Source organism: Sander lucioperca, chromosome 11 (assembly GCF_008315115.2).
Source record: "Sander lucioperca isolate FBNREF2018 chromosome 11, SLUC_FBN_1.2, whole genome shotgun sequence".
In the NCBI taxonomy this organism is placed as follows: Eukaryota; Metazoa; Chordata; class Actinopteri; order Perciformes; family Percidae; genus Sander; species Sander lucioperca.
Genome location: NC_050183.1, coordinates 17,621,557 through 17,638,474, shown reverse-complemented (window position 1 = coordinate 17,638,474; position 16,918 = coordinate 17,621,557). Strand labels below are relative to the sequence as shown.

General features: G+C 37.2%; 1 protein-coding gene across 2 annotated transcripts; it reads left to right on the top strand.

Annotated features, from left to right (window-relative positions):
• Positions 1-1,099: 1,099 nt before the first annotated feature.
• Positions 1,100-16,014, top strand: rgs5a (regulator of G protein signaling 5a). 2 transcript variants are annotated; one of them, XR_004898756.1, is made up of 6 exons: positions 1,100-1,254; positions 2,246-2,359; positions 4,016-4,077; positions 8,989-9,155; positions 13,053-13,360; positions 13,401-16,014. XR_004898756.1 is itself a non-coding variant. In XM_031282442.2 (5 exons), the coding sequence occupies exons 1-5, from the start codon at positions 1,211-1,213 to the stop codon at positions 13,215-13,217; spliced, it is 552 nt and encodes a 183-aa protein (XP_031138302.1). In that variant the 5' UTR covers positions 1,100-1,210; the 3' UTR covers positions 13,218-16,014. The 2 variants fall into 2 exon arrangements, 1 of the variants encoding a protein (XP_031138302.1); XM_031282442.2 differs by having other exon boundaries at positions 13,053-16,014.
• The last annotated feature ends 904 nt before the right edge of the window (positions 16,015-16,918 follow it).

The following is a 16,918-nucleotide window of genomic DNA, read 5'->3' as shown; positions in this document are numbered from 1 at the left end:
ATGAGCACTTTAAGGTATTAAAAGGGAAAATAACTGTATTGATAACTGTACTGTTATTGATTGTGTGTGTCTGTATAGATCCAGCATGTGCATTGACCCTGTAGATTGGAGAAATTGAGCAGAAAATAGGAAATGTTCATAATGACCAAATATGGTATATATATATATATATATAATATCTGGGTCACTACATTACAGATCAGTTATCTGATGATGAGGATATATATAGGCAGCGTCGCATATTATATGCCCAAGCTAACATGCTGGTAAGAAAATTCCACATGAGCACGGATGACGTCAAAATTAGTCGGTTTAAAGCATATTGCACTCCTTTGTATACTGCTCCCTTACGGACTAAGTTTAAAAAGGCAAGCATGCAGAAGCTTAAGGTTGCTTATAATGACTGTATGAGGATACTGCTCAACAAACCCAGGTGCTCTAGGGCAAGTGACCTGTTTTGTAATGCAGGGATCAGCACCTTCCAGGCATTATTGAGGAGTCTTATCTACAAATTCATTTGTCGCCTGAACATCTCCCAGAACAGCATTGTTATGCTGCTGACAGATCCTAGGCTTAGTGCCATAAGATACCAATCATCACTATGGAAACACTGGTCTAAGTGTCTTTTATAGAAATGCAGTATTGTTGTTTCTTTTGTTTTTATTTCTCTGTATATGTTTATCTTTCTCTTTTTAATGTATATGTCATGTCTGTGTCTTCTGAATGGACCTTGAGTCTGGCAATAAAGTTGATGATGATGATGATGAATACAGCAAATAGGCATTAAATTAATGTGTCTGACAAATGCAAAATCCGTTCATGTTAATTAGAAATGTATTAATGAAAATATAACAAAAACTTACTGACAAGATTATAAATAGCATCAATCTCTTTAATAAATAACGTTAGCTCTAATATGAATAGACATTCACGGTCATGTTTGCATCCTGCACACTGGTCCTGGTTCTGTAAGTTAATTGAAACCTCAAAGCAAACAGACCATTCATGTCTGAAAACCCGCCCTTCCTCAGCCAGTAGACATTCCAGTCTGATTGGCTTAGCTTTTGGCCCAAAGCCCAAAGGATGTCTGTATAAAACTCCCCATGTGCTGAAAGCCAGAGTCAGAAAGCAAAAGGGACTCTAAGACTTACATTGAGCTAACAGGAAGACTGAATTCACTCTCAAATACTGCGACTAAAGCCGTTGGAAAATGTGTAAAGGATTAGCTGCCTTACCCCAAACCTGCCGGGAAAGGTGAGACCTGCATCATCACATTACCTTTGTCATGTCTTATCAGTGTGTTCCTCTGAGGTTGTTAGGATAACAAAAAAAGTTTGACTATATTTCAACCCTCTTAAGAGGGGCTCTGCAATTACTGCGTCAAAATAGATCAAAAAACATAAATTGTAAATCCATGTTGCCGTCAGTCAGACATTTTTTTTGAACGGAAAAAAACAGCTTCAGATCTGTTTTAATGCTACCTTGATTGTTTTTTTATTTTTTCCAACAGCTTGTGCAGATTAGAAAGTAAAAGAGATGGACTGTATATTGTTGTTTACGAACTCAAACCCGAGGGGAGGAAAGAGAGGTTTCAAAACCTGCAGAGTTGAACAAGAAGAAAAACTATTTTAAGTTTACACGAGTGAAAACACAACGAAACATCTTCACCATTTGGTTAATAATGGTTTTGAAACGCAATGCAATTCAGATTTTGTTCTTGATTCAAATACAAAACAGTTACAGTTTTGCATTATACATTTAGATAATGTAACTGTAGATAACTTCATAACTAAATGTTACAATTACAATACAAATTATGTTACACTGAATATGAAAATGTTCTGACTAAATCTCCAAAATAAAAGGTCTAACTAGATTAAAAAAAGTACTGTAATTCAAAAGAAAACGCTTTGAATATAATAACGATATCAATTTGTTTAGTTTTTTAGCCTCAACCCCTACTTTTCCCTTCCTGCTGCCTCTTTTTTTCAGTATAACATGAAACATTTTTGTAAAGATCTCAGACTTTTTTGTTTCAACTTTGATTAATCAGCCAACTGACATGCTTGTAAATGTAATCCTAGTGTCCTGTATGAATGCAATATACCAGAGCCCTTTTAGAGAGAGGATGATAGATATGATGAATGGTCAGGTAAACATCATGACTGGATAATTACGGTGTTTGTGTCTAAGAAGTTAAAACAAAAGACTTTGTCACACGAGCCGTCTGCTTTCTGTCATCCAGGGCGAAGGAGATCAAGACGAAATTGGGCGTTTTACTGCAGAAGCCGGAAAATGGCATCGATCTCATCATCCCCTACCCCGAGAAGACTGAGAAGAAGCCAGAGAAGCAGCAGAAGTGAGTCTCTTTCTCTGCCTCCCTGGGAGATTAATGTCTGTGTGTGTGTGTGTGTGTGTGTGTGTGTGTGTGTGTGTGTGTGTGTGTGTGTGTGTGTGTGTGTGTGTGTGTGTGTGTGTGTTTGTTAACATTATCTTGTTAACCAGATAATTGATGGTAAAGTGGCCGAGCAGAGCCCAGAGCGGGTACAAGATGTGGAGATCAAAGGACCTTAAAGCTCTCCAGACACGTCAGTGTTAGATGCTCCAAAGCTTTAGATAAAAAAGTCCTTGAGTTGGTTCATTTTATTTTTTTTTAATTATTTTAGCTTTTTTCTTATTATCTCAAGGTATTGGCAATGGCATTTTTTTTATATATATATATATAGCACCTTTCATTACACGTAAACTCAAAGTGCTTTACAATAAAAGACAAGATGTAAAAAAAAAAATATATATATAAAAGCATAAACATTAGAGCAAAGCATGAACAGGAATAGCAATAAAGTATAAGCATCAACACAACAAGACAATCGACAAAAAAAGTGTGACCATGCTTTTGGATGTGTAATCCCCAGAAGTCGGCGAGGCTTTAGCTGAGACTTCATTTTGTTAGTTTGTTTTATATACGTGTTAATTCCCTTAAGAGTCATTGTGGTTCAAATAGGCAGTGGCCTAAAGGTTAAAGACGCAAGCTTGTGACCGGGAGGTCGTTGGTTCAATCACCAGACCGACAGGATAAAATCTGGGTGGGGAAAGTGAAAGAGCAGCGCTTGTCCCTCCCTCATTACTGCCACTGAGGTGCCCTTGAGCAAGGCCCTTAACCGCTCCAGTGGAGCTGCTCAGTGGTTGTACTGTGCAGCTTCCATGTGTGCAACTGTGTGAATGTGATCAGGGTGTTCCTGCAAAAGAGAGGCTGCCTCTCAGTGAACCTTCCCTGAATAAATAAAGGTTAAAAAAAAATGAAATTCTAATTTGCAATTGTCCCGAAACTTAAGTTTCCAAGTACAGAGTTTTTTTTATCTCTTTGTTTGTTGTGATGTAATGTATAATTACTGTGGATATGTTCCACATTGTATCCCCACACTGTAAAGATGGATTACATTACAAGCTCGCCTTGCAAAGTGCTCATTAAGCATTTGCTTGAGATCATATTAAAAAAAAACCTGTATAATAAATAATGGACGACAGTTCTGCTCTTTTACCTTAAGACACCTGATTGGGTGAACGCACCACTTACTGGCCTGTCATTGGTCCTTCCAGCTAATTTTCCCTTGGGAAAACATCTCAACCGCTTAGGAAAGAGAAAGGCCATGCCGTTTCAGAATGACAACTGCTCCTTTAAATTCTTCTTGTTTAAGTTTCAGCCAAATGTCTAAATGCGCACCATGATTGGTCTGGTACATACGCCAGACACAATCCACTCTCAGTGGATGTTTTCCAGACTTAAATCTCGCAGCAGAATCTGAGATCAAAGGATGCAGTCTGGTTTCAGGAGACTGGATACTCGCATCAGATGTGTATGATAGCTGGTTGTTTTTCACCCTGTATGGTACATAAAGTTCAATGAAATATTAGTTCATGATAAAGACTCTTTTATGTATTATTATAACTGTTGGGATACTTTGAACCAGTTTTTCTAAAGCTCCCAGACTGAACTGAGGTATTTTATGTGCAGGCCTACTCCGGAGGAGGCTGCTCAGTGGCGTGAGAGTCTGGACCGAGTCCTGAACAACAGCTGTAGGTTACTCTCTCTTTTACTCACTCACACACACACACACACACACACACACACACACACACACACACACTCACTCATTTGTGTCACTCACTAACCAAAAGTACAAGTGTCAACCCAGACATTTAGTGCTAACCTTTAGAGGTAACAACCTTTTGTCACCATGGAACTGAGTCCAAGAACAGAATTGTTGTCCCCACAACATGATCAATAAAAGTACAGGGAAACTATTGGATTTTTAATTGTACCTCATTATCTCAGTCTTTGTTTACATCAGTTGATGTGACTGATATAAGCTCACCTTGTTTCTGTTTAACATGAATATGTACAACTTTCTTAACATTTCAAAAATCTCACATATTCTTCAGCAAACATGGATTTGAGTGATCTCATTAAAGTAAATATCAGATGTAATGTTTCCTGTTCCTGTCCCGTGTGGTTCTGCAGCATGTGTCTTGCAAATCTTTCTCTTCTTCTTGTAATGATGCGATTCATGCACACCAGCTTTTTCCACATAGCTGATGGATGCTCAGTTATTTCCCCACAACAACAATCCTCCTTGTTAAAATCCCAAAATAGAACACATTTCACATGTTACGGTAGCCTTACTTACTTGCTGCTCTGCAGTGTCTCTGCTTTGTTGACATAAGAGCATTTTTATTTCACTTTGGTTTAACTGGTTTAACTCTAAGCATGCCTTCCCTGAGGTTTGGTGTCTGCCCGGACTGTTTGAGCAGGTACACCTAACAAGGTTTGGTTTCCATAACAACAATACAGCTTTTGTGCTTGTTATTTATTGTATAGTGTGTTAGACATCCATGTGACCATGTGTTTGTTTAACTGAATGGTGAAGATAATGATGATAATGTTTCTTATTATTTTCTCATGCATATAAAATAATGAAACCCCACAAACAGCACTACTAAAAGGTTCAGAAATAAACAATTTACGTGATGTGCACAATAATGTGAAAAAAAGTTTTTCAAACCTCAATATCTACAACAAAATCCATAAATTACAAAGAAATTATGGGGGTAGTTCAAATCAAGCAATCTGATTGGTTTATAGCCGTTATACAATAATCACATACCACGGGCTATGACGTATAATTCCTATACACAATAAGTATTACTCTGCGTCTGAGAAAAAAAAATCAGCTAGACTAACAAACTGATTGCTGGTGCCACAGAGGGAAGCCATTCATCTGCGCACACACACTGCCATGACACAGAACTGGTTCAAAATCAGCAAAGTCTCCCTTTAAGTGTACGCTATATTTAGAAAATATTCGGGCGCCTGGTTAGCTCACCATATATAGAGGTGTACTCCTCGACGCAGTGGCTGCAGGTTCGACTCAGACCTGCGGCCCTTTGCTGCACGTCATTCCCCTTCTCTCTCTCCTTTCCTATCTAAACTGTCCTATACAAATATAATGATAAAAATAATCTTAAAAATATATATATTTTTATTTTTTTTCACAGCTTTACCTTGCCGTCATACAGCACTTTCCGATGCAGAACTGAAGCCGTTATCTATGCTCTCTTCAAAGCCACCAGACTCCCTTGACAAAAACAGTAATTTTACCTTGCAGAACATGGGAGTTGCTGCTGTACTGCTGCCTTGATCGGTTAGTTTGTTTTTGTTTTGCGTCAAGCCGAACAATGCCCCTTAGCTGCGATATAATCACAACATACCACGGCCTGTCGCCAGATATTGCTTAATCATATTTATCTGTAACATATGCTTCATGTATGTGCATCAGCAGAGGTTCTTTATCAAAGAAAGTTGTTTTACAAATGTAACTTTATGTCCTTTCATCTCAAAAAAGGATTGCATGTCAAGGAACTCCTCGCCCCAAACAATCTCCTAGGTTGGTTGCAGTTGCCCTATAACACAGTTTAGCTCAACTTTTATTGCATTTCTCAGACTTCGATAAAGATTAAGGTCTTACATCTGTTACAAAATGAAGTAATCTAAGATCACATTTCTCCCATCTCCTACATTTTGCCAATGTAAAATTGTTACATAATCATATTTTACAGGGGATAAAGTTGCATTAAGATAGTTTAAACTGTAGGTGTAGACTGATAAAAGTGTAAGTGCATTGCTCATGGGGACAATAACAACCACGTACTTTCCAGAAAGCAACCACTGGCTCTACTGTTTACTTCACAAAGCGCACAGAAAGCCTGAGAGCCAGCAAGACTGATGATTAACTCTAATGGTTAACGGTGTTGAGCGGTGCGTGTGAACTCTCCTGCTATGAAGTTACATAAGTTGCCCGTGTATCAAAACAGAGCCACAGATGTTACTGACCATCTGATACATGTGAGCAGAGAAACATTTCCTCTGGAGAGCTCAGTAGGCGGTAAAAGACCTTTCTAAGTGGCTCCTTCAGCACAGCACAGGGCAAAGAGATGTATGATCCTCCTGTGTTAGCATGCCTGCTTGCATGTGTGCATGCATCTGTGTGTGTATCCGTCCATGGATGTTATGTGTGTTATGGTAACATCTCCAGGGAGAAGTCTAAATGATTCCTCCGGTGTTGATTTATTGCACAGTTGCTGCAAACTGCTGCGCTGTGATTATTTATGTACATGAGATTTTACATTAACATTATTCTTTATGGCTTCTCTCTTGTTAATTCCCATGGGATTCTCTGTGAGGTATTTGCTCTCAGATGTAGAACTGCCCCCCTCCTTTGCCTTGAAGTGAAAAATTGCATAACGCAATGTTTATAATGCAACTGGGATTAAATAATGTGTGACTACTCGCTCAATAAAATAGAAACATTGCACTTGTAGAAAAATTAATCTAATTTTTAAAGTTGTTTAGTTGTTTCAGTTTATAATTACAGGAGTGTTTCGGTGTTTCATTATTTATGGTAAAACTATGAGGGTCAGTGAAGTTAATTAAAACTGAAATTAAAGTTAATCTCTAAAGAAAATGTAGCATAATTCTGCTGACATGGAAGTAAGATATTGTAGATTCATAAATGCATGACAAACAAAACCTAAACATGAGGCTACATTTTCTGCTGGTTGTTGCAGCTCTGATACACAAACAGCCATTAATTGTCACCAGCATGTGTGTGTGTGTGTGTGTGTGTGTGTGTGTGTTTCTCTTTTTGTGAGTCCTTGTACTAAAGGTCTTTGAAAAAAAAATAAAGCTTGATTGCGACTCCGTGCTATTTTGAACCAAACTAGCCATTTTGATTGCAGATAAAAGCCTGAGGCCACAGCAGAAAGCTTATCATCTGCAGCACATGCTCATTCAGACAATGGGACCTTTCGCAGGCATTATGTTGAACTACAATGCTCTTCGCTGAACTGAGTGGTTGTTTTATCAAGTCTTATTTTGGATCCTTATCTTGGAATAACCACTGTCCTTTTACATTTGTCCAAATACAAGTTTTGTTTCTATTTTGGACACTTTTTTCAACTTTTCCGAAAGGTACAGTTGGCCTAGTTGTTTGTTTTTGTAAAAGTAAATTTTAGTTTTTTGTTTGTTTTTAACTAAACGTATTTTTATTACTTTTTAAAAAAAGGTTTCTGAATGTTTTCACTCCCTTTATATTGTATAAAACATCCACTTGCTCCTGATCTCTATTTTGGGTCCAACCAGAAAGTATTTGGAAAACTAACTTTTAAAATATGAAAAATGTGAAATGGACAACAAACATTGCTTTATATCATTACACTTGTGAAAAAAAATGCCAAACCTATGTAGTTCATGCCACCATTTTATAATGTTAATTGTGCTTTTCTGTCATTTCCCACTACTTCTCTTCTGCAAAACATGTACTAAAAACTTTTAGATATGGAGTCTGTAACATTGCTGGTCTGTTGAAAATGTTTTTCTTTCCGAAATGGTTTTATTGAAACATGACTGAACCATTACCGAAAGAGCCACAATGGCCCAAGTGATATTTGGCATCTGGTACAGCATGTGAAAGGCAGTGGTGTCACTCCTGGAAAACAGGTGTGCCTTGGAAAATAATGGTATCAAGGAAGAAGAGTGTTCTTGGTTCTTGCAGGTGCATCACTGGTGGATTTCAAAACTTATTTTGTCATAGAAGTCCTTATTAAAGACCATTTCTTAAGGACCACTATTTCTGACTAGCACATTTTCTATAACGTTAGGGTTTGGAATGCAGGGAGCAGGGGATTACATGGCAAGAGTCCAAATGGCAGGGCAATAACAGGTAGATGGGTAACTGACAAATGTGTCTTATCAATTTACTAATTCACCACATAAAATATAGAATGATGGTGCCTATATTATACAGACCAACAGTGTCCAAGCACAGATATAAAAGAAAAACTCAGCTTGTGACTCACATTTAATTCCTTTTTGGTCTTGTGCTGTATGTAAAACATTTTGCTAATTAATAATAGCAGTTGGCGTGGATGAAATCTGTTAATTTTAGGAGAGAGAGAGACAGATGGTTATTGTGGTTTTTTGAGTGTCATTTTCCTTGTTACTCTCTGCCCAGGGGGACCGGGACATGAATGAAAACACTTTTCTGTGAACTGATCTGACAATTCGACAACTTAAGAATTGATTCATCCACATTATTTGGGGATTTACTTCTGTAGTTTAGAAATTTAAATGACGAATGTATTACTGTGGCATTAGCAGCTCCGAGCAAGATGCACACGTCTTTTTGTATTTAACCTTGTAAGTCATCATTAAACTAAGCCATGTTTGAGGTGCAACAGAAATATTGTGTTTTAGTTAGCCCATCATGACTTCACTTGAAAAGTGTCTCAAATGCTTATTTAGAATTGCCACTATATTTATTTTAAGAAAGTGTGCATGAACAGGGGCCTAAATAATCACTTGTTGTTCTATATCCTAGCCTGTCAATACATCTTTCTCTCTCTAACTCCCCACCCCCTTTTCTCCAACAGATGGTCTGGCAGCTTTCCGTAGCTTCCTGCAGTCCGAGTTCAGTGATGAAAACATTGAGTTCTGGGTGACCTGCGAGGACTTCAAGAAGATCAAGAACCCCGTTAAGATGGCCACCAAGGCCAAGAAGATCTATGAAGACTTCATCCAGTCTGAGGGACCCAGAGAGGTCAGGGACTCTTGTTACTTCCCCCTTTTAATACCAACTTGAATAGAAAGAGTTCATTGAATTAATCACATGCTTTACATGATGGAACGATTCAATTAAGAGCTCTCACTTTATTATAAGTCACTGAAAACTGGAAGGTGGCAACAATCTCATACTTAAAATATACAAAGACAAATTCATACCACTTGTGCAAAGTTCTACATGCTTAATCCACATTCCTTAGAAGATGCCTTCAGTGTGTTGGTAATGCATTCAAATTTTTGTCAACAGGGTATGATGAGTCCCTTAAACCATACGATATAGGTTGTTAATTCCTCCCCTCTAATACGACCCACAGGAGCGCTTTCCGTCATAGTTTGGTTATCTTTAGGCACCAAAACTCCTTAGTTGAGAAAAACATTGTGGTTTGGGTTAAAATCCGACGTTACTTCACTACTGGTTACACACGTGACGCTGAACGTGATGTAACTTTGTTCCGTAAAGCAAAAAAACAAACAGCTGTGTTTGTTTGACCCATCTCTCCTTACGTTGAACTTGGCAATCTTATACATGCAGTTCTTGCATTGCTCCCGCCATTATTACTACGGCCACTAGTGCATGAACCGTCTCAATGAGTAAGATAGTCCAAATTTTACATAGCATTTTACTCAGCTAACAGTGTATTCAAGATTTAAAAAAAGAAGGGAAAATTAATTGTTGGAGACAAAGCTCCCTGTATAACAAAGTGCATACATTTAAAGGAGTGAGAGTATTTATCCAATCAGTTGAACCAATGTATAGAGGAGAAATACAGACATGCTTGAGTGTAAACTGATGAGGTATAGACAGGGAATGTACTCAGACTCTGTACCCCAGTGAACACCGCACGCACACACACACATACACACACACACACACACACACACACACACACACACACACACACACACACAAATACACACACACACATTTAGCACATTTTCTGAGTTGGGTTAGGGATGTGACTTCTACTTCACTGTATTTTAGAGAGGAATCGTTCCTCGTACTGGTCTACACTTATCTGATATTCTGGTTACTATAGGTAGTTTAATGTCTTAGTTTGTCATTTTTGGTAATACATGTAGTCGCTTTTTTGCCAAGAGTAACAATCAGTCTCTGACTGTTAAACCAGTTGTTGTAAACATGAGGTCTCTGGTAGGTCTCTTACATGGAATAATACTCTTCTGGCAGACAGTACTTGATTTAGTTTATGTTTGTATTTGATTAAGCATAAACATAACAACTGGCAAGTTCAAATAGACAGGGAATAATTAAATTAAACATCTTGCCTAAAATCGACCTTATACACTAATCAACCTTATATTTTCAAACAAAGTTGAAACAATTACTGCCTGGGGAGTTTTTGAGATTGTAATTAGTGACCATTGCCCCATTGCATGTATCAGAGATACCCGGAAACTGAAAACTAAGCCTTATATGATTATAAAAAGAAATCTAAGACAATTGAATGACCAAGTCTTTTTAACTGATCTGTCACTTAGTAATATATATGTATCACATCTGAAATATTTGATGTTGATTTAGCTTTGGACTTTTCCATAAAAACTTTTCTCTCCATTATTGCTAAAGATGCTCCACCAAAAAGGCTCAGGATCAAAGAGTTTCCCCTTGGTTCTCTCCTGAACTAGCTGCCTTATTTAAAGATCGAAACAGAGCATGGTCACTAGCCAGATGCTCTGGTGAGCCCTCAAATTGGGCAGCCTTCAAGCAAATCAGGAACAGATGCACCTCCATGCTAAGACTTGACAAATCAAAGTACTATTCTGATTTGATTACTAATTCTTATAATAATCCTGCTAAGTTTTGGAAGGTGGTAAATTCAATTAAAACTACACCTACTGCTCCCCTACCTTCTCATCTTGATTGCTGTGATAATACAATTTTGATCAAAATGTCTTTTTAATGCCAGACAAATCTTGGCATTAAAAAGACATTTTGTTGAAGCTGGGTATTTATTTGACAGGGAATACGCAGGACCCTACATTTTCAATGATGACTGTGCACATAACGTGAGTCAGATCTGCAAGCTTTCATTTCATCCCATCTCTTCTGGTGTTGTATTTGATGCCTTGCAAGCTAATTAATCCTAGGGGTTCAATTGGCGATGACAAAATGGATCCTTTCTTTCTTAAACGGGCTGCTCCACTTAATGCTGAGCAATTAACTCATATCTTCAACCTTTCTATTTCAACTGGCATATTTCACAGTATCTGGAAATTGGCACACATAACTCCACTGCACAAAGGAGGAGGCAACAATGATATGGACAATTACAGACCAATTTCAAAATTATAATGTCTTGCTAAACTCCTGGAATCTCTGTTAAATAATCAACTTAAGGTTTTCCTCAGTAGTTCTGCAGTTTTGAGTCCTCACCAATCAGGATTTAGAGACAATCATAGTACCATCTCAGCTCTTACATTAGTCGCAAATAATATTATATCTGCCCTTGATGAAAAGAAGCATTGTGCCTCCCTTTTTGTAGACCTTTCAAAAGCATTTCATACGGTTGACCACCCCTTGCTTTTACATAGGTTGTACAACATTGGGCTAGATGATAAGGCATGTGATTGGTTTGAAAAGTATTTACATGTGAGAGCTCAGTGTGTAAAGTCTGGAAACATCAAATTTCTGTTCTTGCCAATTTCTAAGGGGGTCCCACAAGGATCAGTTCTGGCACCTGTCCTTTTTTTATTTATATCAATAATATTGTTTCTTCTTTGATTGACTGCCATGTCCATCTTTATGTAGACAACACAATTATAAATTCCATTGCAGATTCTGTTCAGCTTGTTTACTAAGGCCAGAAATATTGACTATGATAGCTTGTTTATATGTGCTGCAAGTGGATCAAAATAGAGCATGTGTCCAAATACAAATATCTTGGCATCTAATTTGATGAGACGTTTTCTTTTCTTTACCATATTGATAATCGAATCATTAACTTGAAACAGAAACTAGGATTCCTTTACAGAAACAAATCCTGCTTCCCTTTATCGAGCAGAAAAATAATAGTTTAAGCTGTTTTTCTTTCAGTGCTTGATTATGGTGACGTTATTTATAGAAGTGCTGCTCCATCTAATCTCAAACGCCTGGACACAATTTATCACTCAGCTCTAAGATTTATCACTGGAGAGAGCTACAACACCCATCACTGTGCACTCTATGCTAAAGTAAAGCAAAAAGACGTGAAAACCATTGGTGTCTGTTCATATTTAAGGCCATTAACAGTTAGCTCCCTCCTTATATTTCTGCTCTGTTAGAGTGAACTCAGGGCCTTATCAAACAAGATCTAACAACCGGCTTTTACTTAAGGTTCCGAGGGTTCAATCAGAACTAGGGAAATCGGCATTCTTCTATAATGCGCCAACCACCTGGAACACGCTACAACAATCATTTAAATTAAGTTATCTTCCAACATATGAGCAGTTTAGAACACTGGTTTTAAACACTCATGATTTTGGATGCAATTGCTTTTAGTCATTTAAATGCTAATTTTATCTGGATTCCTTGCGATTGTATTTATAAGTATACATGTTGATTGCTCATAATTGTTATTAATGATTTCTACAGTCTTTGCATTGAATATTTATATATGTGCAACATTGTATTTATTTTATGTTATCTCGGCTACATTGAAAATGAGGGCTTGCCCTCAATTGTACTCCCGAGAATGAAATAAAGGTTGATGATGATGATGAAATGGCATCTTACTCCTCATCTGTCTGACTCCTCTCTTGCAGACAAATCATTACATTTATGCAAAAACCTACATCATCAGTATACATATTTGCCATCAGCACTTTGTCTTCTTCCTCCGCATTTCTGACAGCATGTCCCATTGTCCTCCCACCACAGGTGAACATTGATCACTTCACCAAGGATGTTACCCTGAGGAACCTGGTTGATCTCTCCCCAACAACCTTTGACCTGGCCCAGAAGAGGATCTTCGCCCTGATGGAGAAAGACTCCTTCAGTCGTTTCCTTCGGTCTGAGCAGTACCAGGAGCTCCTGGTTAACTAAGCCAGTGCACAGTCTGAGAAGCTGGGGTCGGGGAGGTTTCAAACAGCAGTTAGTACACATGAAAATAATACGGAATACATTTTTGAAATTAAATATTTCTAATAAACTACCATTGTCTCAGACAGCTCGAGAAAACAAAGACTTATTTTTACAAAATATCCAAAAAATGAAGGACACAACAAATATATTATATAATATAAAATTATATGATATAATATTTCCTTACTTGAATGTAACTAAAGTGAAAGACTGCCTTTTGAAATCACCCTATACCTCCCCAACCAACACACACACACACACACACACACACGTTCTTGAACTTCTATACAAGTGAGGACCTTCCATTGACAATAGGTATTCCCTATCATCTTAAAGAAGTGAGGGTCTCCCAGAACAGGCCCCAGAATGACCTCACTTGTCAAAAAATGGCCTCAAAAACCTGATTAGTTCTCACACAAATGAAGAAATACAGGAACACACACACACACACACACGCATATGTACACATGGGGTCCACATCAAAACAGACACCAATGTGTTCCTATGAAGAACATATAATTCAATCTTTTCAGTTAAATTAGTTCTTGAACTTTTGAATGCATGCTTAAAAGTATACTCGTGAAATTATCCCTTGAAAACATTGTCTGACTTACACTTGTGCGTAAAGGTGTTGTTGTAGCTTTGCCAGACCTGTCTAGACATATATATAGTTTTGTGTAAAGTTTGACCACATTGACTGCCATTGTGTAGCATACTCCAAGGATGACTTTCTAACAAAGAGCCTTAATGCAGGGCTGTTTGTGATCATTTAGATATCCTAAGCCTAAAATCCACTGACAATTATATGAATAATTAATTTTATTTAACTTTACTCAATTGTGGTCATGTCATCAACATGACACTAACCTATGCCTAAAAAACGACCATGCCTTAATGTAACACTGAGACATGTAGATGGTTGATTGTTTTGAAGCAAACTTTACTAGGGGTCACATTGTGGTGGTGGGGTCAGAATTAACCAAATTCAAATGTAACTAAAATGAAAGTTTTCTTTTGCAGTTTTGCCAAAATATAGCTTGACCCCAAAAAGAAGTAGGTTACCTTAAATATACAGAAATGGTAAATCCCTTTAACACAATAGGTAACCCTAAAATGTCCCTCGGGATGAATAAAGTATCTATCTACTGTATCTATCTAACCCAGTTGGACCCTCCTTCTTTTTCCACAGACCTAAACCTCTTATTCAGTTAGACGTCAGAGTGACTTTAAAGTAGCCTACTTTGTGGTTTTCCCAAGAAATTGTTAATAATAATAATAATACGTCATGTTGAGTGCCTGGACAATATGACCTATAACATTTTCTGTCTATGAAAGAAATCCATTGGGAAACTGTGAATAGGACAGCTACACAGTTGACTGATTCACTAAAAAATTCCCAACAATGACCAAATATTTTGTCATTCAAATAAAAGAACTTGTAACTAGTATCAATGCACGAGTAATGATTATCACATACGTCTCTTTTTGTTCTTTCTCTCACACAGACAGTATAATTTTCGATTTTCACTAAACTCCCATTTTTGCTGTGATACATTCTGTGAGAGCCGTCCTTGAGAACAGTGCTGGCTAGTTGGCTCAGTGGTCAAGCTCCTTGGCTACCACTAAACTGCATGTTGCTAGGATGGGAAAATCAAGTCGGAGGGAATCTGAAAAAAGAAGTGAACAGAGCAGCGGTTTTAACAGAGAAAGGTTTTTTCCTATGTGATAATAATACCAAAGTTGTATGTGCTGTATGCATGACGAGTCGCTGGTTATTGAGAATCATTTTATTGTGGTTTTTCAATTACAAGCCGTGGAACACAAATCAAAACGTAAAGTCATAAAGGAAATGTAAGGAAAAGTGGCATTTCAATCAGACAAGTAAATACAAAATAGTCACAGTTTATAAATCTGACATTATGTGTACTTTTCACTTTTCTTATTTTCCAGGTTAACCACAAGTTATTATTCACTACATGCTGTAAAACACTGGTATTCACCTAACTTACACTAAGCTGAGACATAGACAGAGGTGATGGTGGATTTGGTGGTGTGCAATGTTTAAGTGTCCTAAATGTATACATTTAGTTGAACGTAGCAGTTATAAAGAGTGGTTATATTTACTCTTTTATGCTTTTTTATATTAAACAAAAGCATAATGTCTTAACCAACACAGGAATATTGTTATCTAGATATTCAGCATTTTATAAGTCCTTATTGTTCCCTAAAATGCAAGTATTGTGCACTAATCAAAAACTAAAAGCAAAATTGATCAGGAGTGACATACATTCTAACTTGTAAACTTATTCATTGATTATGTCAATGTATATTACTGTACATTACTCATTGGAACAAACAACAAATCAAAAAAAAAAAAAATCTGAGAGATTTATTTCAATTTTAAACAGCATCAATAAGAGTTTATTGTGGCACAGATTAGCCAGTCTGGTGTCATAACCTTAATCATCATACAAATCAACAATCATGTCAAAGAAAATTCAATAAGGGCTTTAACAGTGCTGAATATGCATTATTTGATGTCGCCTTGCATGTACATTCTGAGTCGACCACATAAAAATATATATGCATACAATTCCTGAAGATGTATTTATTTTTGTGTGTAAATATCAACTATTTACAACAAATTGTGTCTAAGTTATTCTTAAAAACAACAATGGAATCCATGATTCTTTGAATAGGGAGATGGCAAGGACTCTTCCCAGAATCGTTTCACTGTTATAAAAGAGGAAACACTTGACTTTCAACTGTCACTTTGTTTTTTTTCATTTGATACCTATTCATATGTGTGTACATTAGAAGCATCTCGTGACTGAGTCTTTAATATTGCAATGAAAAACGAACACGTAGCCTACTCAGTGAACACATGCCGATGCGATGATGAGGCCACAAAGTCCTCCAAATTTGTTATTTCAATAATGAAAAATGTTAAAGGGTGCCCTGTGGAGTTTTCTTGTAAACAAACACAAGTTCTGCTTACATTCAGTGTTACTCACCAAAACGCAATGTGTATCCTTCAGCTCTAACAAACTTCACACAAGCATTTCCCTCCTCATAAAACATTTGCAAAATCGATTATTTAAAGTATTTTCAAATCCTGCATTATTCACATCCATGGTTAATTGCTAGCATTCTTCTTCTTCCCTGCATTTGCTAATGCTTTGCAGCATATCTTGGAGTGTTACCGCCACCTGTTGATTAGTGGAATAGTGTCACACCATACTGTTGGGGATGTTTTTAGGCCGATCTGTCGAATCAAAGACTCTTCAGGTAGACCGGATGGTGAAGATATTTATTCAATCAAAAGACCCTGAGTATTTTCTGCAGAAAAATGACTGAATGTTACTTTTCTTAGATATAAGTTCAAACAGTAAATGAGAACAGTCTGAACTACTGTTTTAACAAAGTTTTAACAGCCTCAGCTGTACCTTGTGTTCTGTGCTAATTAGCAAATGTTAGCATGCTAACATGCCAACATACTTGGTGGGCCAGGGCCATATCACAATATTATATATTAGGAAACAAAAATGAAACAAAAATGTCAAGTTCCTTATATATGTACACCTACTTGGCCAATAAATCTGAATTCTTCTGAAGTACTTCTAGAATTATCTTTGTAACTATCAAACAAACGGGACTGAAAA